At 42.6% G+C, this 25,027-nt stretch overlaps 1 protein-coding gene across 7 annotated transcripts in view; it reads left to right on the top strand.

Annotated features, from left to right (window-relative positions):
- Nucleotides 1-25,027, top strand: part of cacna1ia (calcium voltage-gated channel subunit alpha1 Ia) — a 149,259-nt gene that overhangs the window by 86,027 nt on the left and 38,205 nt on the right. For all 7 annotated transcript variants that reach the window (XR_004213649.1, XR_004213647.1, XR_004213648.1 and 4 more), the window contains exons 6-20: nt 2,858-3,017; nt 7,860-8,208; nt 8,575-8,667; nt 11,895-12,219; nt 12,594-12,982; nt 16,225-16,376; nt 16,917-17,102; nt 18,761-18,878; nt 19,090-19,245; nt 19,582-19,672; nt 20,641-20,795; nt 21,054-21,806; nt 22,471-22,571; nt 23,624-23,747; nt 23,948-24,016. Coding sequence is in view for 4 of the 7 variants with exons in the window: in XM_031872138.1 (XP_031727998.1) it covers nt 2,858-3,017; nt 7,860-8,208; nt 8,575-8,667; nt 11,895-12,219; nt 12,594-12,982; nt 16,225-16,376; nt 16,917-17,102; nt 18,761-18,878; nt 19,090-19,245; nt 19,582-19,672; nt 20,641-20,795; nt 21,054-21,806; nt 22,471-22,571; nt 23,624-23,747; nt 23,948-24,016 (3,221 nt within the window). In the remaining 3 variants the exon portion in view is untranslated. The remainder of the gene's footprint in view (nt 1-2,857; nt 3,018-7,859; nt 8,209-8,574; nt 8,668-11,894; nt 12,220-12,593; nt 12,983-16,224; nt 16,377-16,916; nt 17,103-18,760; nt 18,879-19,089; nt 19,246-19,581; nt 19,673-20,640; nt 20,796-21,053; nt 21,807-22,470; nt 22,572-23,623; nt 23,748-23,947; nt 24,017-25,027) is intronic.

The following is a 25,027-nucleotide window of genomic DNA, read 5'->3' as shown; positions in this document are numbered from 1 at the left end:
TCTCTCTCTCTCTCTCTCTCTCTCTCTCTCTCTCTCTCTCTCTCTCTCTTTTTCTCTCTCTCTCTGTGTATGTGTGTTTTGTTGAGTTAGAACTATTTTTTTGTGGAAAACACAACACTACAGAAACTAGTGTTAGGAGGAAGAGAAAAGAAGAGAATTCTCCTGGTTTAGTAAATAGCACCGGCAGATAACTGTAGATGTGTTTCCATTGGGATGTAACGGGATGGCATCCATCTTTATCTGAAAACAGCAGGAGCTGGCAAACTGGTGTAGTCACTCGTCGAGGTGAGAGATGGAGACATGTAGTGAAGGAGCAAGAGAATGAGAGAAAAAGAAGGCAAAGAAAAAAAGATCGATTTGTGTGATACCATACTGTTTCTTTTCTCTCTGCTTACTTTTGTTTGCTTTCCTCCCTTTTAATGTTTGTGTTTTGTTTGCATGTAGCCTTTTCTCTCTGTCTTTGTTCTTTCCTGTCTTTATTTCTTATTTTGGCACTCCCTATTTTTTGGCACCCCCTCGGGCAGTGTCTCATTCTTGTTCTCCCTCTCTCCCCCTCCATCCGTCTCTCCCTCTCTTCACCCAATTAGGCCTAATGGAATAGTGGCCTAATGACAAGGACCCTGGGGAACAAACACATTTAGACTCCCCTCCAGCCGCCACCAGAGACACATACCGTACACACCAGCGACGCTACTGCTCTCCATTTAATACCAGTTGACGAGACAAATTAGCCACAGGAGGGAGACTGGTGCATACTCGACTCAAGAAAAAAAAACTCTTTCTTTCCTCTTTTTCCTGGATTCTCAAATTTCGGTCAACTGGTCACAGGCAGGATTGAACTTGCCTTTAAAAAATTTGTATAAAAGTTTGGCGTGAGGTGCATATTACACTTTGACCACTTTTCACATCAGCTGAAAATGTTTTAGGAACAGTATCTAATCAAAATCAATTAATTCTACACATACAGATACACACACCCACACAAGGGTTGGCGTTTGATTTTCATTTTAATCCAATAGATGATCCGATCGCCATGGGTCAATATCATGGCATCATGCCCAGTCTAACATTGTAATCTTATGTTTAACATCACAATCCAAATCATATCCACAACGGTAACTACTCTTAAGAAGTGCAGAGCAACGTTTTGGTGAGCAGGCAGAAATGTGTGGTGTCAGATCCATGGAAAAGAGACAGTAAACGGGCGCTACCAGAAACATCTCTAAATGCAGATTCTGATTGTAAGTCAGTTAAAAAATGCCTTCATAGCAGCGCAAACAACAATCGTGCCTTCAATCGTCGATATTCAATCTGATCGGCAATCGGCAGAAGCCTAACACACACATGTTGATTTGATGAATGAGCCTCTAAATACACTGACGTGATCACAGAGGGGAGTGACAGCATTGATTCGCACTGAGGGAACGGTGGGAACTTCTTTTCACTGCTAGCGATTCTTTTTACATGGTTTTGTGTTTGTGTGTAGTGCATGAATTCCAGGTATTTGCATCTTTGTAAAAATTGTCTGCAAGTTGTCTAAAATTGTGTAGGCCTACATCATCAGTGCTCTCACTCTCTCTCTCTCGCTCTCTCTCTCTCTCTCTCGCTCTCTCAGCTTATCTCCTGTCATTCAGTCTGTTGGCAATTTAGATGCACTGTTGTGTTTGTGACAAATTAACCTACTGTTGAGTTGTTATTCACGAATCCCAGTATGGCATTGAAAAACACACACACACATCAGATAATTAGAGACATCCACATAGTCACACTCGTAATAACAACACGTAAAAACACACACACACACCTCTCTCAGGTGTCAGTACGGGGTTGCAGTGATCTCATCAATGGGTTTCACCTCGCTCTTTCTTCGTAGTCCAATCAGCCGTCATTATGTTCAGATATTCACATCTCAATATGTCATCGCTGCAGGGCCGGCCCATCCACAGGGGATGACGTCATCGGAGTTCAACAGGGGATGCTTGTATTTCTGCAATTAGGGTTCATCTAATCATGAATGAGACCTCATGTAGGCCGTTTATTGGGTGGACTGTAGTTAGCATACTTTCAAGTCAGTTTGCAGTCATTAGCAGAATTTAAACAGCTATAGATGTCTCAAACAAATGCCCAAAAAGGTCGGGAATGCTTTAAAATGGTGGTCGAGAAATTATGGTCAAATCCTTTTAAACTGCATCAGCAAATGTTTTAAAGGAAATGTAATACCACCCGGATTACACATTTTTGTCGATATAATGAGGGAATTTTATCTTTTCTAAAGATTATTTTTGCATCTTTGCCTTTATTGCACAGTTGACAGTGGAGAGGCAGCCAGGAAGTGGGGGGGAATATAACCAGCAAGTTGCAGTTATGTGGCATGCGTTAGAACCATCCGGCTACCAATGCACTTAGTGGCAATGTTGTTTTAACAAACATATCTGGAAAATCGCAAAATATTTATTAATGTTTTTTTTTCTCTCCATAATATCTGCCACTAAAGAATGATGTTTAGAATAATCAGAGAATGTGGTTATGGTTAGTGAATGATACTGGTCTTGGTTAAATTTGAAAGTCCAGACTGATTTGAAGCTTATACTTTATTCAATATTTAACCAAAAACAGGATCTTCCCCGAAACAAAATGTTTTAGTAGCCTAAACCTTACCACATGCTGGATTCAGAATGTTATCAAAGCCCTTTTTTGTTTTAGTTGTAACTGTAGGTTTAGTGTGAATAGACCTACAGTCTGGTCCACATACCCAAGAGAAGTTGTGCAATGAAGCAATCTATATGCAAATATTCAATGGTGTAAGCATGTGATAATCTATCTTTGGATTGATTGACTGACCTGCTGAAACACACAGGTATGCGCATCCTGGTGAACCTGCTGCTAGACACTCTACCCATGCTAGGCAATGTGCTGCTGCTCTGCTTCTTCGTCTTCTTCATCTTCGGCATCATCGGTGTGCAGCTGTGGGCGGGTCTACTGAGGAACCGCTGCTACCTGGAGGAGAACTTCAACCTGTGAGTAAAACATTGTCGATGTGTGTGTGTGTGTGTGTGTGTGTGTGTGTGTGTGTGTTATGCCAATGCCTTTGTGTCACAAATTGAAAATGATGATAAGGGAAAGAAGATGTGGCCCTGCCCTCAAACCTCACCTGTATGCTTCCCATTCTTCTAAATTCCATCAGTCATAATTACGGAATGGTACGTATATTGAAAATTATATATTGAATGTACAGTAAAATGGACAGTTTGTGCAGTTTGCGTATGAGCATACCACCTTGTTATACCTGATAGTTTTCCTTTTCACATGGATTTCATTCAAGATGTTATGTATTTTACTTTTCTACCTACATTAGCATAACTCTGTCTTCCAGCGGTTCAACCTATTCCTCTCTCCATCTCTCTCTCACTCTTCAAAGCAACAGTAAGAGTACAGTTTTCCCCAGTTTGCAACTAAGAACGTGATTAGATTCCAGCTGCATTCCTCCATATTCATGAGCCTACATGACAGCATCGCCTACTGTGTGTGAGTGACATTCACCAGTATTCAAGAGTGTTTGATTTTATCACGTTCTCTCAGTTTCCTTTTTTTATGCTGGCATCAGCTGGCTGGAAAGGCCCCTGCCCCTGATGTGTTTGTTCTAATATGTATATAAAGCCATGAATACTACTCTGTGCCTTCTGTGCACTGTCTCAGGTTGTGCTGACACAGCGTGTGCTAATGATAGATCTTATAGCCAGATGAAACAGGACACGTGTCTGTTAGCTGGCACACTCCCACCTGCTTTGTCCTTACCTTAAACTTGAGAGGCGCCAGTAACCGTAACAACCTCTACAGTAATCACTTCACATGGTTACTTAAGCCAATGTTTTCTACATTTATCGTCATGGGGCTAAAGGGTGATGTAGTGATTACGACTCCACTTTGACTTTTCTACATAAAGCAAAAAGACGATTTTGACCAGGAGGATCAGTAGACAACTACAATGTTGTTGTCCAGCGTTAGAAAACATCGGCAGATTGTTGCTTGATATTTAATCAAAGTAGTCTTTTGCATATTATTTTAGAGCATTTTACTAACACAATATGCAGATTCGTCAGGGTGCTTGAGTGCGTAATTAGAAAGCTTGTAGTGAGTTAGTGCTTGAGGGCTGTTATGCTAAATAAAGGGCTAACGTTAGCGCTCTGAGGGGTTATAATAGAGTGGGCTGAGTGTCGCAGTCAAGTGCAACATTCACTTTGCCATTTTACACCCTTGCTCTTTTGATCTCTACCATTCTCTTTGCATGCCTTATTCTGCCTTATTTTTCCTTTGAGCTTTATCCTTTTTTTTTGTCTCCAATCAGGCCGCCTGTTTCCCTTCCTCGTATCTTTAACCTAACAGTTCCTTTTGACTACCTCGAATCCTTATTTATTTCTGCAAGTTGAAAAAAAAAATACATAGAGAGCCAGGGCGATTTGTTGTGGAGACACATTCACACCTCTGAGCTTCCACATTTCAAAACATATCGTACACTAGTGGCCACTCAGTGGAAGCCAACGGCACTTTAAAAGCCATTTTTATCATAAAGTGAAGCTTGTCCCATGCACTTCCAAAGAAGATTCATGCATGTTGGTCTCTGTAATTCCTCCTTCGTCCCCCTTACTATATCTTTTTTTATGGTGTGTTCTCCTTTGTGCCATGCCATCTTCCCCTCCCAACTGTCCCAGAGTCCCAGAGTCTCATTTAATATGAATCCTGGAAACTGTCTCTTTTTTCAGGTACAATGTAGCCTTGATCCCTCCCTTCGTTTCGCTCTCCATTGGCAGGTGTGCTCTCAGTGTGATGCCAGGTTTTGCTGTGCCATGCTGTGTGATGCCAAGTCACCGGGAGGGGGGCAACAGGCTTCATTCATGCTCCACTACTCTGACAGCCCCCCCTCTCTCTCTTTCTCTCTTCCTGGCTCTAAGTCTTAAACCCTTCCTCCAATGTAGCGCACTTGACAACGTTTCTCTTATTTCTTTTATGTCCATCTCTGTTGTCAGTCCCTTGTGTCCTCCATTGACTTGCATACACTGTGCTGTAAGTCAGTGTAAGCTTAGTGTGTCTCAGTGCATACCTGCAAACTTTGCCAATCAATGCCTGGTTTCTAAGCCACTCTCAATGGGGAGTGGTATAGCTTGATATGTGCACTGTTACTATCGATCCGGGAATTAGTGTGCATGCATGTGTGGGATGTCTGTCAGTAGTATCTATCCCGCTATTGACTGGGGGAGACAGGGGAGGGAAAATTGGAAATTAGAAAATTGCAGAGACAGGGAATGGGGGAGATGAGTGCAAATGAGAGAGAGGAGGGGAGTAGGGACAATCGGAAAGAGAGGGAGAGTGGACTGAAAGGGAGAGCAAAGGAGAGGAAGAAAGAGAGAAATTGGACAAACATAGGAGCATAAAGATGGAGTAAAGGAGTTCAGGTGTTAAATGCACTATAAGCCAAGGTTGTATTGCGTATATGTATGCATGAGCTTGAAGTGTTTGTGAGTATAGAAGGGTAAGCAGCAGGGTGGAAGCATCCGTGGTTGTGCAGGTGTGTGGATTAAATATGATTTGCCCTTAGCCACTCTTTTCCTGATAAGTCTCCCCCTGTGTAAAAAAATAGAAAACGAGAGAGGAGACTGGTGTGTAGTGAGAAACTGGGAGAAAAAACAATAGAAAGACGGCAAAAGGAGGGCGGAAGTGTGAGACAGAATACGATAGGTTGAGTGACCCTGAATGTGTGTGTTCAGTAATGGGCCTGCTGATGGAGAGGGTCTATTTGTGTCCTCCCCATGCCCAGACCTTGGTATGAGCATCCTCACCGTGCTGTCATTTTCTTTAGTTATGTCTGATCTCACACACACCTAATAGGGCTCGCTGACTGGCTCAGTCAGTGTTGGCTTTTCCCTAAATTTTGCATTGTTTTCATGTCATTTGTGTTTGCTTATTGCTATTTCTCTTTAAATGATTTCACTTCCAATCGATTGCTTTGAATTTAACATGTTGTTAACATTGTTTTCTTGAATGCAAGAGAGCTTTGAATGCTTAACTTTTTTCTTTTTCTGTTTATTGGTATTTGTAATCACAATGGCCCCACCAGCTCATAACTAAAGCAATGGTAGCCAACTGTCCCTTTAAATATATCCACAGAGGCAGATACAGTAAGCCTGAGTCCTCTGGATATGAAGTGAAAGACAGACTCTTTGGCATGCTTCCATTAAAACTGAGAGGTATGAGAGCTATGTCAGGAAATGATGAGGTGCTTCAGATGGAGGCAATCAGTTAGATTCAGAGTTTGGAGATGTGTGTCATTAAGTTTGGCAGGAATCAGACACTCACTCACTCACGAGGGCGCGTACAGGGCGCGAATGAGTTCAGTGACGGTGTGTATGTGTGTAATATAGGTGTCAATGCATGAGAGGGTAATCTGTTTTTCCTCTGATTTCATGCGCTGGCACACACACACACTCTCACATACAGTTTCCACATGACTTAGTTTACATGATTAAACAATCTGTTATCTGGTGCTTAACATACTCATCTCCAATGATGTGCTTGTCAATTGGCTAGTTAGCTCAGTAAATACCATTTTCACTTCTGTTTTGCCTGTATATCTTTGACTACAGATTATACAGCTGCTTATGTATCAGGACATCCCACAAGCATACGGATACATGAAGAGAGAATGGCCCGTTTAGAATAAGAACACAATGATGGGATTACAAATCATATGTTACTATTGGAAGATTATTTTCAGAGCTACCCTCCAGTGACCTCGTGGTCCTCCTTAAAATCCTTCACTTGTGAACCCATTGCATTTTACAGTGTCGGAGGAGCATTTAACATCCCGTTGTAAAGCACTTGTAGTATTTGCTAGAATGGCTGCAAAAGAGTGCAGTTCTTTACGTCTTGTTTGAGTAGTTCTAAGAGAACATTGAAGGCAAAGGTTTTAATATATGGTGAGTGGTGCAAAAATAATTCTTTTGATGCATTGATAGATGTTTGAAACGCTGGCATCAGGGCTCCTCTGGGTTTTTCAGAACGGATGTATTAGTTCCAACCCTTCCAACCAGGGGAAAAACAAAACAAAAGATATGAGGAAGAAAGAACACATTAGCTGCTGTGGGTTTCAGTGACCCTCCTGAGATGGCAAATTCAACTGCAAAGAGGCAATACAAGATGGATTCAAATTCTAACAAAGTTTAAAAGAGTAGTTTATAAACTCTGAACAGCAACATCTGCTGTACAACTTTATGTTGCTTATTTAAAGTGGCAATCTGAAACATACTTGTCTTTTCCAAGCTGATAGAGGACTCTATGTGATGGAAGGGGATGTCTTAGGTGCTGCTTGATTTCTCCTCAAGCCACTCATTTTGCCAACGTCATGACCTCACCCCTGCTTACCACACGTGTCAGCACGCCTTTGGTTTTCTGCACTAGCTTTAGGCGGTGTTCGTTAGTTCACTGCTGCGTCAGGTTTTTCTCTCAAAAACATGTACTGTATCTTTTACACCTCCATACGGATTAATTTATTAGTCTAGTAAGGTCAGCAGCTTCTGGATCTTCTTCTTTCTCGTGTATGTTTGTGTTTTTAAATTACACTGAGATGGAGAGAACAAATATGTATATATATTTTTTGTGTTTATTTATGTGAGTGAAAGGGGAAGTGAGCCTATACTGTTCATGCAGTATCATTTGATGATGCAATTATCCCACAGGTCTGGTTGAATACTTCACATTCTTCTCTGACATCCTCATGAAATACTAATATATTATGTACTATATTATGTATACAGATTCGATTCCATGACCAACAAACTTAGTTTCTCACGTTGTTCCGACCCCAGCTCTTCAGGTTTGACCCCGCCTGCTTCGTACTACCAGCCAGATGAGAATGACGAACGCCCCTTCATCTGCTCCCTGGCATCTGACAATGGAATTATGTCGTGTGCTGATGTGCCGGCGAGGCGCGAAGGAGGACGCACATGCTGCCTGGACAGGGAGGACGCACTCCACAGACAGGCTCTGGGTTTGAGTCCTGAGCCGCTGGCCAACGGTAGTGGTGCTGGGGAAGCAGTGGGTCTGTGCATCAACTGGAACCAGTACTACACTCGATGCCACACAGGAAGTACTAACCCCCACAAAGGTGCCATCAACTTTGATAACATTGTCTACGCCTGGATCGTCATTTTTCAGGTATGGTCCACATGAGGTTGGGCTGCTGATCTTGTAATATGATAAATCTGAATAAATATCTGTTTTTGAAATGGATTGTAAAGTTATTAAAAGATTAGATTCCAACAATAGTGCTTGTTAAAAAGGCTGACGCTATTTCGATCAAATAATTGCTTTTGAACACAAGATGCTTTTTGGGCTCTTGAAAAATATTCTTCTCAAAAGAATTAAATAAATTTGATTCACTTAAACACCAATTCAACATTTTATACTCTATTATTTGACTGCTGCACAAGTTTGCAATACTATTCTTTCAGCTGAGCAAGCCTTGTTAACTTGTAAATATTTGTTTCTTAACACTGAAAATAATCTTTCCTCCTAATGCAGGTGATCACTCTGGAGGGCTGGGTGGAGATCATGTATTATGTAATGGATGCCCATTCCTTCTACAACTTCATCTACTTTATTTTACTCATCATTGTAAGTAAAATTCATTACTACATTTATTTGTATTTTTAAATCAGTATGCTATATCCCTACCAGCTGACACATCTAGTGTACAGTATGTTCTGATGATTTTAAAATAGCTAAATAAATAATGAAGTGTAACTGTAATTATACAATCTGGAGATGAAAACCCCGTATAACATGTCCAATATAGGTGGACTCCTGCCATCAATAAATTGAATGAGGATATTTCCTGAGAAGCGGATAGAAGTGTATGTATACAATCAATGTCTGAGGGAAAGAGGTGGATGTTATGTCATTTATCTTTGGTGATGAGTAGGAAAAAAGGGGGAGAAGAGGAGGAAGGACAGTTGAAGGGGAGGAGAAAATGTGTATCCAAAAAAGAAAAATAATGTCTGCACACACTGTGTGTGTAAGAGCTACAGTAGATCAGCTTTTTGTGTGCCATGCCACATGGTGGCACAATAAAAGTTCTTTAATTCTTCATTTACATGCCATTGGCTGTCTGCAAAACCTGCATTCAGTCACTCTGTGGCAGCAGACATAAAATAAAAGTCCCAGAGGTTTCGCACCAGCAGGTGAACACAATGAGAGATAGACTGTCTTCTGTAAAGCTTGAACGTGAGATCAAGAAAATACCAGAGAAGAAATGAGGTGCGAGGAGAACTGCATAATGATATTGAAGAAAGACAAGTGAGAGTTAATGAATGGCGTGAATACACCAATCAGTCACAAGCTCACTGAATGTTTTCCACACTAGGATATAATGAAAAGGAACCACACTTAAACAGACTCTCCACAGACTTCGTCATCACAACATTAGGCTGTGGAGATCATTGGCATCGTGACTGCAGCTGTAAATTTCATCCCTTCTTTGGCAGATCTGACCTGAGGGTGTCATTCCAAGTGTAAACACCTTTTGGCCAAAAGATAGCTGACATGGAGTCACAGTGTAATCGCTTTTGCCTGGTTTATGCTGCTACATTGATCACCATCTCATGGCCTGTGGATTGTTTAGCCCGATACTTCAGTCACAGCAATATCCAGCGCAGAATACATACAATTGAACTGCACAGCTGATTACATCCTGATCTGAAGTCAAACTTTGTGTACATTTGTGTACATTTAGGCTGTGCGTGCTGACCGAAGAGGTTCAATATACAGAGCTCAAGAGCTGACAACCAGGCCAACACACTGCTTCCTTTCTGGTACATGATTGATTGACACAAATGTGCCGCTCATTTTGAGCTTCCTTGCAAAGCTCCAGTCTGTTTCGGCAACTTGTAGTCAAAGGTCCAAAGGGATGCCATAGAAGTGTTGCCGATACTATAAGAAGTTTTCAGTCAGGCACTTCCATGAGTCCCAAAGGTGTTACTCACACAGTGAGGGTCACCTTGACTCTCTCGTTCTATCGTTTTGTAGTTATTCTGTTTCTTTCTGTGCAGGTGTTTTGTCATTATGAAGTTACAGTACCGTGCGCTTTAAGCTTGTTAGTTGATCCTGTATAAGCCTTTGTTCCCAGATACAAAACTCAGGTTGACCTCCACAGTGTCAAACAGAGTCTCAACTCTATCTGCTCGATACTGTCAAGTGCACAACCTAAGAGTCTTTATTGGTGTCACATTGAAGAGTGTGAGTAAATGGATTAAAGTGACTTACAGCCCAGTGAGGTGTTTGTGTGTGTGTGAAAGGGAGAATATGTATACACATAAATGTATGTGACGGCTGCTGTATGGAATCATATAGACACATGCAATCCGTTGTAAAGTAGGCCTGCCAGCTTAATTTGTGTATGTGAGTGTGTGATCACACATGCTTTTGTCTGTGCGAATGAGAACGTACGTATGTGTGTGTGTGTGTGAGTGTGTGTGCGTATTTGCATGCATGCATAATGCAGTGATCATCTGAATGCGTGATATTGGACTGCCCTCCCTGATTATGCGCAAAGCTGTCTACTGATCAGAATCACAGAATACTGTAGACAGATACACACACACACACACACACACACACACACACACACACACAGAAGCAAGCCTGGAGGGAAATCAAAGGCCCACACACCTGCAGACCTGCTTTGACCCAAAGGACACAGATGGGCATCTCTCCTCCCTCTCTTCCTCCCTGCTATGTTTCCTCTCTCTATCTCTGGAGTCGCTCCTTTTTTTTATTCCTCCTAGCTTCTCCAGTCCTCGCTTTGCATCTTTGATCATTCTGGATGAAAGTCTATAGGTGGACGGTCATTAAGTTTGGATGCATGTTTTAGTAAGTGTTCCAGCTCCAGATGTTTTGGCCTTGTAGGTGTATATGGGCATCTGTGTGTGTTCCCAATATGTGTCTGTTTGAGAGCTCTGTCCGAGGAGAAGCAGCGAAACATGTTTGGATTTGTAATGAACAAAACTGAGACTCTGCCACAAGCTGCCCTATCCATCCAGCAGTCTGGTTTTTGAGTTGTTCGGCATTAGCGAATATTGATCTAACCATTGTTCCATATCCAGCTCAGAGTAGTCCAATAAAAGTAATTTCAGCTGTCCTGTAGTGATTCCCATTACTGCCACTAAAAGGGTCAGTCATGTACCATCCACGATGCACCCCATCTCCTCTCTGCTACCATCCCCCCAACCCTCACTTTGACTTATTTTAAGAAAATAAAAGCTCTTTTTTGGAAAGAAAAGAGTAACAAATATAGATGTAGTGATGGGTCAAGACATGTTCGTTAGAAGCATTTTGCAGCATGGGAGAAAAGTAAAGAAAGATATTGAGTTGGAGTAGAGGTGGGAGGAAAAGTTAAAGTCAAGTTAGAGAATGAAAGAAGAGTAAGATAGCTGGAGGCTGAACTGTGCTTTGGGGTGTTGGCTCTGTCCGTCTGCTCCAATCAGCCTCGGTTTGGTGGGAAGCCAGCCCTCAGAGACCTTTAATATGTGTTCTTAAATGAGCAATATCTGCTTTAGCCAAAGTCTGATTATTTAAGACACTGCACCTGTACTTATTGTTTTAGTTAGGGTTGCCTCTGGGTAAAGTTTGTTAAATCTCGATTTCTGCACTTACTCTTTACCTACATACTTTTCTACAGAACAAGTCATTCTTCGGGTTAGATAGTAGATCTTTTTCCCTGCAGTAATTTTCCATTGTTTGCACTTGCTTTATCTCACTTCATGTATTGCTCATCTTGACTCACCCAACAAGTCCCACCTGCATACAGTTTGTAACTTTTTGTTCCTTCTTCCTCATCCATCCAGATTGGGTCATTCTTCATGATCAACCTGTGCCTGGTGGTTATCGCCACCCAGTTCTCGGAGACCAAGCAGCGGGAACACCAGCTGATGCAGGAGCAAAGGGCACAGTGCCTGTCATCCTCCACCCTGGCCAGCATGGCTGAGCCTGGAGATTGCTACGAGGAGATCTTCCAGCTGGTATGCCACGTCCTCCGCAAGGCTAAGAGGAGATCGGCGGCTCTCTACTACACGCTGAGGGGCAAACCCCCGCCAGCTGGACAAGGCAGGGGTAACAGGCGTGGTGGAGGGAACGTGAACGGAGAGCGGCATCATTCCAGGCACCCAAAAAGTGAGTAGGAGGGCCTCAGCAAATGACATGTGAATATGTCGTATGTGACATTTTACATTTTTATTTCAGTCAACATATGTAATTGTTTAACAGTATGAGTTGAATATGTTTTAGTTACATGAAAAAACCTGACATGATTGTGTAATTCACGCCCACATAATGGATGGTAAGTTCAATGATATATGGTATGGCCACCAACGATTGTGACTACAATCGTCAGCTTGCACTGTCCTGTTCAAAATACAATTTTGAAACTTTTGCAACAATTACAAATGCTCGCATCCTGTATATTTTGCATCGCAAAAGAACATCTGAATCATAAGTTAAAGTGCACATATAGTCTTTTTTTAAAATTGGTATTCCCATCTCTCTAGCACCACAATGTCCGCACCAGAACAAGCAAGACAACGGCTCTCAGCCACTTGCTAACTCCATCAGTCTGGCCGTCCCTCAGAACCCCGAGGACTGCCCTATATGTGCATTATCACTGAAAGAGGGGGCGAGGGCGGTGGGAGACTCCGCCAACGGGGAGGAACATGAGGAGGATGCAGTGAAAGAGACGGGCAAGGATGAGAACCATCTGGAGGAGAGGGGAGATGGAGAAAAGAAGAGGAAGAGGACATGCTTTGGACATTGTAAAGACATTTGGAATGACATGAGGAGGAAACTTTGGGGCATTGTAGAGAGCAAGTACTTCAGCAGGGGCATAATGATCGCGATTCTCATCAACACTATCAGTATGGGCATCGAGCATCATAACCAGGTAAGATGATATTGTTTATTCTATCACATAAACATTGTTACGACACTTTTAATGCAGTTACAATACGCCATTTACTGAAGAGAGTGCTTATATTTCTAAACTACTACCAGAGAGGGGTATACTGTGTTTGTGAACTGATTTCAGATACCTGTAATTGACCAAAGATAGTGAATGTTTTGGATATTGCCTCAACAAATGCATTGCCTTTAATCCTTTAGACTGATGTACTACAGTGTAAATAGATTGGTTAGCGTAATCATTTCTCACTCCCACGTATTATCTCACCCTCAGCAGATAAAACCACTATCACTGCTGATGAAGCACTGCTACTAGAAATATCATAATAGCAGATGACATTCACAAGGATGTGTGTGGGAGTGGAGTATCACTGCCATGCCGCTTCCTGACAGAGGTGTAAACATTTAGCCTGGCGGCAGACAAAACCGAGCTGGCTTTTAACATTGGCCAGGCTCCTCAGAGACAGACAAGGCAGGTGTCTGAGAGTGGGAGAAGTCTGCCAACACTGCACATGCACGCGTGGATACAAACACATACAAGTGTGCACACGTAAACACACATCCATGTGTCCAGTGTGTGTACGCACCAACAGAAACTCATCCAGGTACATACACAAGATGTTACATAAAAGAGCGTTTTCTTTTTCCCTCATTTCTCCCTCCCAACTCATGCCATTCTACTCCCTCCCTTGATAATTTTACTTCCACTTCTCTGCCCTTATTTTCTCCATAAACCCCTCTGTGCACCTTTCCTTTGCATGTTCCTTTCCCCACTCGCTCCTTTGTTCCTCGCTGTCTCCCTCCCTTCCGTCCTTCCCTCCTTACCCCAAGTGTCTCTACTGTCTGACTCTCTTTTACCTCCCTCAGTTTCAACCTCTGTCTCCCCACTTCTCTCTCTCTCTCTCTCTCTCTCTTATCCGCCCACACACTCTTTGACAGCGTACAGAGTAGTTGCTTTCTCTCATCTCTGAAGACTCTAAAAATAAAACGAGGGTTGTGGGGAGGGGGAAAGGAAGAGGAGGAGACGAGTGAGATGGGAAGAGCGAGGCAGACTCCCGTTACACAGCAGTTTTCAGCTCAATTCCCTGTGTGATTATGTGTGTGTGTGCATTTGCGTTTCAATGAAGGCACGTATGCAGAAACACACGAACACATTTGCATGCACACACTCGCAGACGCTTTGTCTGTCTGTCTCTTGAGTCTGTCTCTCCCTCCACAATTTCCACAGGCTGACACAGAAGCAGTGATACAAGTGGGTTTTTGCTTGGCAGTAAAAAAATTATTCCGTCTTGCAATTGTGTTCTAAAACAGGAACTCTGAAGCTGATGTGCTTCTCCTCGAAAACTGACTAACCGCAGGGTTGCTTTACTCGCTCCACACCCTGCTTAGGGGAAATGTTCATGTCAAGTGTGTGGTTTCAAATAAAAAAAAGAAATGTTGCTCTGTGTAGGTATGGCCTTGTAATTATAGGCCATTTTTACTCACTAAGTCATCGAATGATGTTACACGTTAGCAAGTTTAAAGATGAGCTGCTATTTGCATTCATGTTATGTGTGTCTTGTGTCTGGGCATCTCTGTGTGGAAAATAAATTGGCAGATTGGAATTCAGGCTTGGAAGTTGCAGCTCATGCATTCATATTCAAGCAACATTCACACACTGACTGAACCTGGATTATTAGGGAAGAATCTACATCGGAGAGCACATGTACAAGGACATGAGGAGAAACAGGGTTAGGAAATGACAAGAAGGAGAAAAGCAGAAAGGAGAGGGAGGATTGATGGTATTTTGTCTGATTTAACCTGTGGTGTCAAGAGCTGTGATGGTTCTGTCAATAGCAATACATCTCATATCCTGTGTTTGTCCTTACGACTAGTGAGTGAGTTCTGCCCATAGGTCAAGGTGAAAGATAACTCCTGAGGGATGGATCTCCATTTATCCCTACCTTCCCTTTCTTCTAATACAACACATTCATATTTGTTATGTTTAATGATTTCTACATTGTTTAAAAGTGGTGAGTAATGTCATCGTTTAAACTACCCTGTAGTCCACAGATTGGTCCAGCTTCCAGCTACTGTACCAAGCTCAAACGAGCCTCCAACCCCATGAATCATTCTTACTATTTCTCACCTCTAATCAAGTATTCCCCTCTGCTCTCCTCCCTCATGTCATCATCTACCGCTAAACAATCCCTTTGCTCGCTCCTCGGTTTCCCCTCTCCTTCAGGCGGGTTCTTCCTGAACCGTTCTTCCTCCTTTGATCGACAGGAGGATATTGATTGGGTAGAGATGTGTCTGCCTGATAATGAGACTGAAAAAAAGGGGACAGAGAACTTAGGGGGATGGAGATAGATCGGGAGAAAAAGCGGATTAGAGGAGGGGGAAGGCTGAGAGTGTGTTTTCCTCTGACATGGTTTGCTAACTTTGGCAGGGCGAGCTGGCTATTTCTCCACCAGCTTTGAAACTGAAATTCACAGGGGGTATCTGAGAAGGCATCTGATCCATATCGTGCATAGCACACATTCACTCAAACAAAGAACACAGTCAGTAAGCCAGTCTGCTTGTGCACACACACACACACACACACACACACACACAAACAAATGGAAATAAATCTGAGATTGACTGGAGCATGTGTGTGTTTGTTTCTTTTGTGTTCTGTTCATAAACTTATATATATGTTTTCCTTTGCCAATTCCAGATAACATGCTCCCCTCTTTAGCTGGTATATGACTCCATGTGCTACACAGACAATATTGTCCATTCCCTTTCTCACTGTCCGATTTTTTTGTTTGTTTCTAATGTGAGTTTTGTTTTTCAGTCTCTTCCCTTGCTCTCTGTCTGTCACCCATCTAAGATAAGGTGTATGTGTTCATTTTATTTGCCAGGAAGGAAAGAATTTTCTTTTCAAGTAACTGACAGTTTGAGTGACAGCCTTTTTAAACACAGGCGGAGAAATGTGATGCGTACACAATTGTTTTCGCAGTGGCTCCAGCATCTTTTGTTGCGCAGCGGTGATTGCAAAGCAGTGGTTTGATATCAACTGTGTTTTATCTCTTTGTCTGTACCTGCCTCTCCATGGATATCATTGCCCTGTTTTTAACCAGGAATGCTTACAGCTCTAACCCCTCTTATGTTTTGCCGACCACTCTTTGCCAGACTCTGTCTTCCACATCTTACTTGCTATTTTCATTTTGTCTTCCTGTTTCTGTGACCCCTTCCACCCAGCCCGAGGAGCTGACCAATGTCCTGGAAATCTGCAACATTGTCTTCACCAGCATGTTCACCCTGGAGATGATCCTAAAGCTGACTGCTTTTGGCTTCTTTGAGTACCTGAGGAACCCCTATAACATCTTTGATGGCATCATTGTCATCATCAGGTCTGCAAACAAAATCATTTGTCAATTGTTAAGTTAGGTTGTCAGCGGGTGGAGTGTGCTGCCATTTAAAGATTGTGAGATAATCTTTACAAATACTGTCTCAAAGCCAGAGAGCCTTAGATTCACAGCTTCTAATCATGCCACTGGAATTACATTTCCATTTGTTTTGGTGTGTTCCCCATGAACTTTTGCATTAAACTGCACCACTTGTTTATGTGACAAATGTTTAATATACAAACTATAATGTGGGGATAAAATGTGTAAAATGCAGCAGTATTCCTTATCAAACTAGTATGGATTATACAGTGTTTTATTCAGTGTTAAGGTACAACTCATCCCCTTATTTTCTCTAATCTGGCCTTTCCCATCTCTATTGATTTTTATTTCTTTTTTTTTAAATCTTCCTCTCCCTACATTCCATGATCATAACATTGCTAATCTTTTACTCCACCAATTTCTACATTTGTTCTCCAACTTGTCCCTTTCTCTCTTTCTCTCTCTGTTTAACACACACACTTCCACCCAACTCAACACATACAGTGTGTGTGAGATCATCGGTCAGGCAGACGGCGGTCTGTCAGTGCTGAGGACCTTCAGGCTGCTGAGGGTCATTAAGCTGGTGAGGTTCATGCCTGCGCTGAGGCGGCAGCTGGTTGTGCTGATGAAGACCATGGACAACGTGGCCACTTTCTGTATGCTGCTTATGCTCTTCATCTTCATCTTCAGGTAACAGAGGGGCACGGGGGCATGTATTTATGTGGAATATAGTTTTGAACAGAAACCAGTAAGACACAGAGAGGGCAGCAAAATGTCAACAACAATTGTGAAGTCGGAGAACGTGTGTACGTGCCTGCATTTCCTGTATGTGCAATGTGCATTAACAGTCTAAGACAGGTTGTTTTGTTGCCACTCCAACCCTTTGAATATAAAGAAATAAGCAGTGATGGAATATCAGCAGATTAAGTCAAATACAGTAGTTGATCGTGGTGGAGGCAGACATAGCCACAGGCCACAGTTTGTGCAAAATAATAGGATTAACTTACAATTATTGGAGTTCCACCTCATTTTTTGCCAAATTGTATCTCAGCTGTTTCAAGGCTTTTCTCTTTGACCTGTCTCCTCCAGGATTGCTTCTGTCGTGAAAGTTACAAGCACCTTAAGTAGTTTGTCTGTCTGTCAGCATTATATTTGATTACATTAAACTTCAGAATTTCCACTAAATTAGACGCATAGGCCTCGGGCCAAAGAACAATTCTAACAGATAAACATAACTAATAAACTGTCAGCTCAAATTCTAACAGCGTATTGATAGATTGATCAGCTTTGCATGAATTCAGTAAAGACTCATACAATCATTCCACAATGTCCACAACTGTGAAATCTAAGTAACAGAGGAGAGTTGTCCTAATATTTCAAAATTATTCTCAATACAGCTTTTACATTGTACCTAAATTAATTTTGTGATGCAGATGCTGAAAACTGCAATTAACAAAAACATAATCATTCACCTGAACACTCATCTTGTTACCCTCCCACAGCATACACACACACACACACACACACACATCTTACTGTTTCCCCACCAATTCCACCTCCGTTAATGATCACCGAAAATGAAGATAGTATTTACAGAATTATTGTTATTTTAATAATTTATCGCATTTGTTGCAAGTGCACTCATTTGTGTTTGATAAATATGAGTTCCACCGCAGCGTAATGCTTGCATCTTAACGTGCATGTGTGTTTGTGTAAATGCATACCTGCCACCTGCTCCCTTACCCCTGCAGCACAGCTGTAAGACAGATGGCATCAGAGGTTTTAGCCATCTAATGCTACTGAGCAAGTACTGGCCTCTACAGGTAGCTTTTAGTGAGCAGTAAAGTACCACTCGGCTAAGACATAAACTTTTAAAACCTCTCATGAACCCCTAAAGAACGCAGCGATGAATGAGTTGTCTGGGTTTCATAATCTTGTGGTTACAGCAAACAGATGGGTGCAGGTAGAAGAAAAGGAGCGTGAGGGAGAAAAATAGGGAAAGACAGAAAAGTAAAGCTTGGAATGAAACGGAAATAGAAGATTGTAATGGTCTTTCAATATGTTTATGTACAGTATATGTGTATACCATAAGTGTCATTTAAATCTATGTGTGGGTTTGTAAGGGGACACATTTGTTCATTAGTGCTCTATAGCTTTTGATCATCTCTAAATGTATACTATTTCTGTTACTTTGTCTATTTTAAACCCTATCCCATAATTCCTCACATTGTCTGCAGATGTCATTGAAGTATGTCACGGAGCCCATGGCATACTTCAATTCTTCATACCCTTATTCTATGACAGCATGAGTGGCTGAATTACTGGACAAATCCCCTCTTGTTTTGCAGTATCCTGGGGATGCATATCTTTGGTTGTAAGTTCAGTCTGAAGACAGAGACTGGAGACACAGTGCCTGACAGGAAGAACTTTGACTCTCTGCTCTGGGCCATTGTCACCGTCTTTCAGGTTAAACACACACACACAAACACACACACACACACACACACACACACACACACACACACACACACACTTTTTTCCACAACTTCATTAAGTGTGCTGTCAAATGGGAGCTTATTTTTTCTACCTCTATTGACATTTGGGTGTGTATGTACTGTATAATATCTACATTTTTCATATCATCAATTCATCATATATTTGACTATATTTTCTCTAGATTCTGACTCAGGAGGACTGGAACATGGTGCTGTACAATGGGATGGCATCCACCTCACCCTGTGCTGCTCTCTACTTTGTAGCTCTTATGACATTTGGAAACTATGTGCTCTTCAATCTACTGGTTGCCATCTTGGTTGAGGGTTTCCAAGCTGAGGTAAGACATCCTAATGTAGGGCATTGGACAGTATGCACTTTGCAAAAGACACAACAAAATGTGATATTGAAAAAAGCTATGTAATCGTGTCATATAGAGAAAATTGCCCCTTAGATAGTTTGGTAAGTAGGAGAGGATGAATGATTGGTGGTTACTATTTAAATTAGCTTGTGATTGGTCATTATTTCTACACTTTCAGCCACTCTCTACTCCTTACTCTTCCTTCATCTTCCATCATGTCTCCTCTTCCTTGCTGTTCCCCCATCCCTCTCCTTTCCCCCCTGTGTCTCTCTTTCGCTCTCACCCGTTCATTTTCTCCCTCTTTCCCCAATACAGGGTGATGCAAACCGCTCTTTCTCGGACGATGACAGGTCTTCCTGTAATTTTGAGGAGAATGATAAGCAGAAAGACTCTCTGCATCTCTCAGGTATTAAAATGCCTCTAGGAGCTTTATTGTTGAATAAAGATTGATTTTTCTTCTCACCACTGAAATCATTTTAAATCAAATTCAATCGAACTTCACCTCTTTTATTATTCCCATACAAACAGTCTGGCTTTTGTCTACATTTCAGCAGAATTGTAAACTGTTCCCAGAATTATTTCTCATCTTTGCCTACTTCAGTCTGACTGGTAAAAGGGGTAGTACCATCATATATGCGTTTTAAGGCCTCCAGACATTCAGCCCTCCAGAAAGCTATCAGCTGTTTCATTGTGCCTTGGGCATTAAAACCGTTGCCTGTTGTCATGTTTCCGCAGCAAACATTTCTAACCATCTTTTTCTTGCCTGAAATGTAAGCTGTACCAGCTTTAAATAATGTATGCCAGATGTCACGTCTCCTTCCTCCCCCCTCCCTTCTTCACCCTGTAGTCATAACAAAAGTCAACTCACCAGGAATCAGCAAAAGCATTATGCAGAATAGAATAGCATTCAGCAGCACATTAGGGAGGCCTCTGAGGATGTCTGATCACAGTGCTCCTGAACCCAAATGGGCCTTATTAAATGTCAGCTTACCTGGAAAAAAAACAGCATTTGGAAAGTTGATCGTTTCTGGAGAGCTATTCCACTAAAATATATGTTAGAGAGTGGACAAACCACTGGCAGATATTCCTCTCTTTCATCATGATGAACTCCTCTAAGGTGATTCAGTGTAAATGAAACCTTCCTCTGCCTCTCTGAGCTGGCCTTAACATTGTTTTAGGACTTTTATGTTGTAACGTGATGGAGTGTGCCAAGTTATGTTTACCTGGCAGCAACAGAAGGTGGGAAGGACTTACTTAATTCTTTCTTTTTTTTCTTGAACTGTTTTCCCCGCTCATCCATATTATCTCTCCTCCTCCCTCCTTTTATCACCACGTGTCCCTTTCCTTCTTCTCTCCACCCCCTCTTTCTTACAGACCCAAAGATCTCTACACTAACCCCAAATGGGCACCTGGACTTGTCCGCACTGCCCCATGGTCTGTTTCCAGGAGAGAGGTTGTCCTTTCCTCTCGGCTCCAGGAAGAACAGTGTTATTTCTCTTGGTAGGGCCAACTTGGAGCAGAGGGCAATAGTAAGTGAAAAAGGACTGTTGGAAAAAAAAACTGAGAATGTATAAATGTAAGTAATTTTATAGGTAACATCTTTGATAAGGACAATCACTTGCTGCAACAATGTTATTATGTTATTTGTTATAATGAGATGTGTGTGGTCATTGGATTGGTTCTGTTTATTTCTGTTTGTAATCCGGACTGCCAGAGCCGCTCTAGACAGAGTGTGGCTCAGGATTGCAGTGCAGGGCATGGAACAAACCTCTCCCTCTCTTTCTCAGTATCCAGGTCGAAGTTATCACAACTGGGGTCGCTCACTGCCTACCCAGCCTCAGGCCTTGTGGGCCCGGCGTTCCAGCTGGAACAGCCTGGGAGGATGCCGCCCCTGCTCCTCCTCGTCTCCCTCCGCTAGTCCAGTCTTCACCCCCACCTCTGCAAGGCCCTTCTATGGCTACGGTCTGGGGGCTCTTGGCGGAGTAGTCGGAGGAAGCCTTCGTATCCGGGGTCCCCGTGCCTCTTCATCACCGCGCCGCCATTTCCATCATGTCAACCAGGATGAGGAGGAGTCTCTCCTCTCTCCTCCTGCTGTTGCTCCAAACTCTCTTCACCTTCCTCATCCTGTGCTCCCGGGACACTTTGTACCCAGGAGGGACCGCAGAGCTCTATCACTAGAACTGCCCCACTTGCTGCAGGTCCCAGGACCTCCGCTCCCTCCACCGCTGCCACACCTCCCGCTGCCCCCCATGACGCTCCATGCTCACCACAAGAAGAACAGCTTTTCCGGGGGGATGGTCATCGGTGGAGGTGGAGGTGGTGGTGGTGGCGGTGGGCTCGACAGTCAGGGTGTCTTAGGAGGGGTACACCAAGACTGTAATGGGAAGACTCCTCTGTCTCAGCTTCTCCAGCTCCCTCCTAGACACCACACTGAGCAGGCTGCAGGGGTGAACCCCCAGAGTCAGCTGATGGCCGACGTCTTCCCTCAGGTTAACACACGCAGCAAGGACCGGGAGGATCTAGACGATGACATTGAATATGTAAGTTACCGTTTAGTGCATGTGGGAGGGAATTAAACGGTAATAGCATTAGGAAAAGCCTGGTGAGTAAGAGGAGTACAACTTTCCTATGATACACCAATTACACAGACTCAGATAAGCATCCTTGAGACACGTAACAGTGTCTAAAAAGAACAAAGAACCACAATCTCAGCTTGTGATTCCCAATAACGAACCATTAGCTTCTTTTGTTAAAGTACAAGATGTTACACATGCAGTAATCTCCCGCTCTCTTGTGTAGGATTTTCAAGTAGTTTGTATAAAGTCTGCACTCCCTATCACCTGGGCCTCGTGGGAGTCCCATTGTTTTCATTGTAAACAAGTCTGTGTATGAGAGAAACAAGGTTAATTAGAAAGGACTATTTAGACAGCGGGGGAGAGAGCTATACAGATGGTAATGTTGGAGGATGCTCCGAGCTGTTGCTATAGAAGTGTTTCACTTTCGTAAATAATTTAAATAGAGAGTCTAAACAGGGGATTGTATTGTGCATGGTGTATGAGCCCTATATGGGCCCTATATGGGCTGTATATACAAATATATAAGGAGAGCTAATCATATATGGCATATTACTGTGTGTGTGTGTGTGTGTGTGTGTGTGTGTGTGTGTGTGGGTGCATGCCATGATGTGTGTTATGTGTGTTGCAGAGCTTGTGCTTCCGCATCCAGAAGATGTTAGAAGCGTACAAACCAGAGTGGTGTGAGAGCAGAGAGGACTGGTCTGTCTTCCTATTCTCCCCACAGAACAAGTGAGTCACTTTTACCCCTCGCACCGCTTTTTCTTTTTCACTTTTAATCAAATCTGTTGTGTACAGTGCAGTCAGTGATTCTCTGCATCAAAATTGTTTTGCCTTAAAATGTTCGCTGTTTTGTAGCCAAAACCTCTCATCCAAACATTATCGGCTGGCCACAGGACGTGTCTCATCAAAACAATATCAAGGATGGGTGGGCAGATTCCGTTCTTCACCTCATCAATAGGAAGGACGGGTTGCCAAGCTTCCACAGAGAAGGACTACATTAGAGTATTGATCGCCGCCTTGTTGATATTTTCTTCCCTCTTCCCTCCTGTTGGAGAGCAAGAAACAGGCCTCGGGGGATGAATTTAATAAAATGTATTAAATTCTACATTAACTTGTAGTGATGTTGTGTTGCAAGCTGCAGTTTGAATAGAAACAGTTCAGTTTTAACTAAAAGGCATTTAAATGTCCCCGTGCTTGTTCCAAAATACAATCCCTCTCCTATTGGGTTCATTCTATTTATTTTCATCCGTTCCAATGAACACTGCAGCAAAGATATTTAATTGCGTTTTGGCAGTGTCACATGCTAAGGTTTGAAATGCATATTCACTATTTATATGTCCCATCTCTTTCTGTCTATCTCTCTCTCTGTGTTTCTCTCTTATCTCTTTATTCTGTCCTCCCAACAGAGCATTGTACTCAGGAGTCTGGTGCGTCTGAGAGTGTTGTTAATGCAATTTGTTTTGAATTAGGAGCGATGTAAACAGGGGATGAATGAGGCTATTTACTCACCAAGATGTAAGGGAGCTCCCATGCACTGTCAGGGGAATTGGCTCCCATTCTGATTGGATGGAAGAGGTCTTTAAATTTTGTTTGCGCAGTGTGGTCTAACCTCTATTTATTGTGCCCCCCCCCCATTTTGCCAGCCTCTTTTTTGGCTCAATAGCAATAGCAATGCCTATTTAAACTTCTCTTTTTGCTTCCTACCTTCCTTTATTCATCTTCAACTCATTCTTCCTCTCCTGTCCTCTCTTGTCCTCTCCTCTCTTCACCTGCTACTCCAGATTCAGACGGATATGCCAGTCCATCATAGCCCATAAGCTGTTTGACTATGTGGTGTTGGCCTTCATCTTCTCCAACTGCATTACAGTAGCTCTGGAGAGGCCCAAGATACTACAGGGCAGCTTGGTAAGATCCTCTCAAATATGTGTCTTTGCATGTGTGCCTAGAAGCTGTCTGTAGCCTTTTTGTGATAGCTTCATGTATTCTCCAAAGACAAATTTAATTTTATTATCATACAGGTGCTCTAGGTAAGATTTTACTACCCCTTATCGTCCCATCTCTTCTTTCTGTCTAACTCTCTATCTCCTTCCCCATGTTTGGTCCAGGAAAGAGTCTTTCTCACCATCTCCAACTACATCTTTACTGCTATCTTTGTGACCGAGATGACACTCAAGGTAACATTTTGCAACTTGTCTCTATTACTACCTAGTCCTGAGTGTAGTTTGTGTGCAGGCGCAACACAGAAGCATCTTTTTTGTTTGTCCTCCTCCCATGTCTCCCTGTTTGTCTCTATCTCTCTCTTGCTGAATTGACTTTGCTTCAGTGCTCCCACAGCCCAACCCCTCCCTTACCCGTCTTTCTTGGCAATTCCCATGTTCCTTTGGAGAGTAGAGCAATTAAGCAATGTCATTAATTAGCGGCTAGTCTTCTTTTTTGGATGCAGTCCATCTCCAGCACTCCCCCACACTCTCTCTTTCTTCCTGTCCTTGCCGATGTTGGCTGCTTCTTTTTTAAGTTTGTGTTTCCACTTCCTTAGGGTCCCCTCTATTCTCGTCAGTTTTTTTCCCAGACTCCCAATCTTTCCCCACCCTTCCTTACTTTTATTTTATCTCCCTCCCTCCCTTTGCCACTGTCTCTGTATTCTCTGCGAAAGACTTTGGCACAAGTGGGCCATCAATTATGCACTCCCACAATCAATTATTAACCAATCACAGCCCGTCAAGGAGCCACAGGCTTGTCAGCCCCTGGCCGAGCCGTACATGCCTCCCCTGTGTCTCTGACTGTCTGAGCCTTGTGTATCTTCATAATGTGTGTTGGTTGTTTGTGTAGCATTAATCTCTCCATAGGACACCACCACTGAGTCTAGAGCTGTGTACAAGATGCAGCCACATAAAAAGCACAGCAGGGTTGAGGAATTGGTCAGCATGTTACAGAACATTTTAGTCTTTTTTTTCATGAGACAGCTTTAGAAACAATGTAGCTCTCTCTAAAAAAAAATTGATCTCATGATTGTAGTTATATGACAAAGCAATGCTATTTCTCGTACTATTTCTGAATATAAAGTATTAGATTATACAAAAATTCAGATATACAGTAAGATGTTTGCCAGGCACTGATCTTTCAACCACCTTGATATGTTTGCACGCTAACCCCCACTGTCCCTCTGAAGCTTTACCAGACACTTG

Source organism: Anarrhichthys ocellatus, unplaced genomic scaffold (assembly GCF_004355925.1).
Source record: "Anarrhichthys ocellatus isolate YVR2014 unplaced genomic scaffold, GSC_Weel_1.0 scaffold62, whole genome shotgun sequence".
In the NCBI taxonomy this organism is placed as follows: domain Eukaryota; kingdom Metazoa; phylum Chordata; class Actinopteri; order Perciformes; family Anarhichadidae; genus Anarrhichthys; species Anarrhichthys ocellatus.
This window is presented reverse-complemented; position numbering and strand designations above follow the sequence as displayed.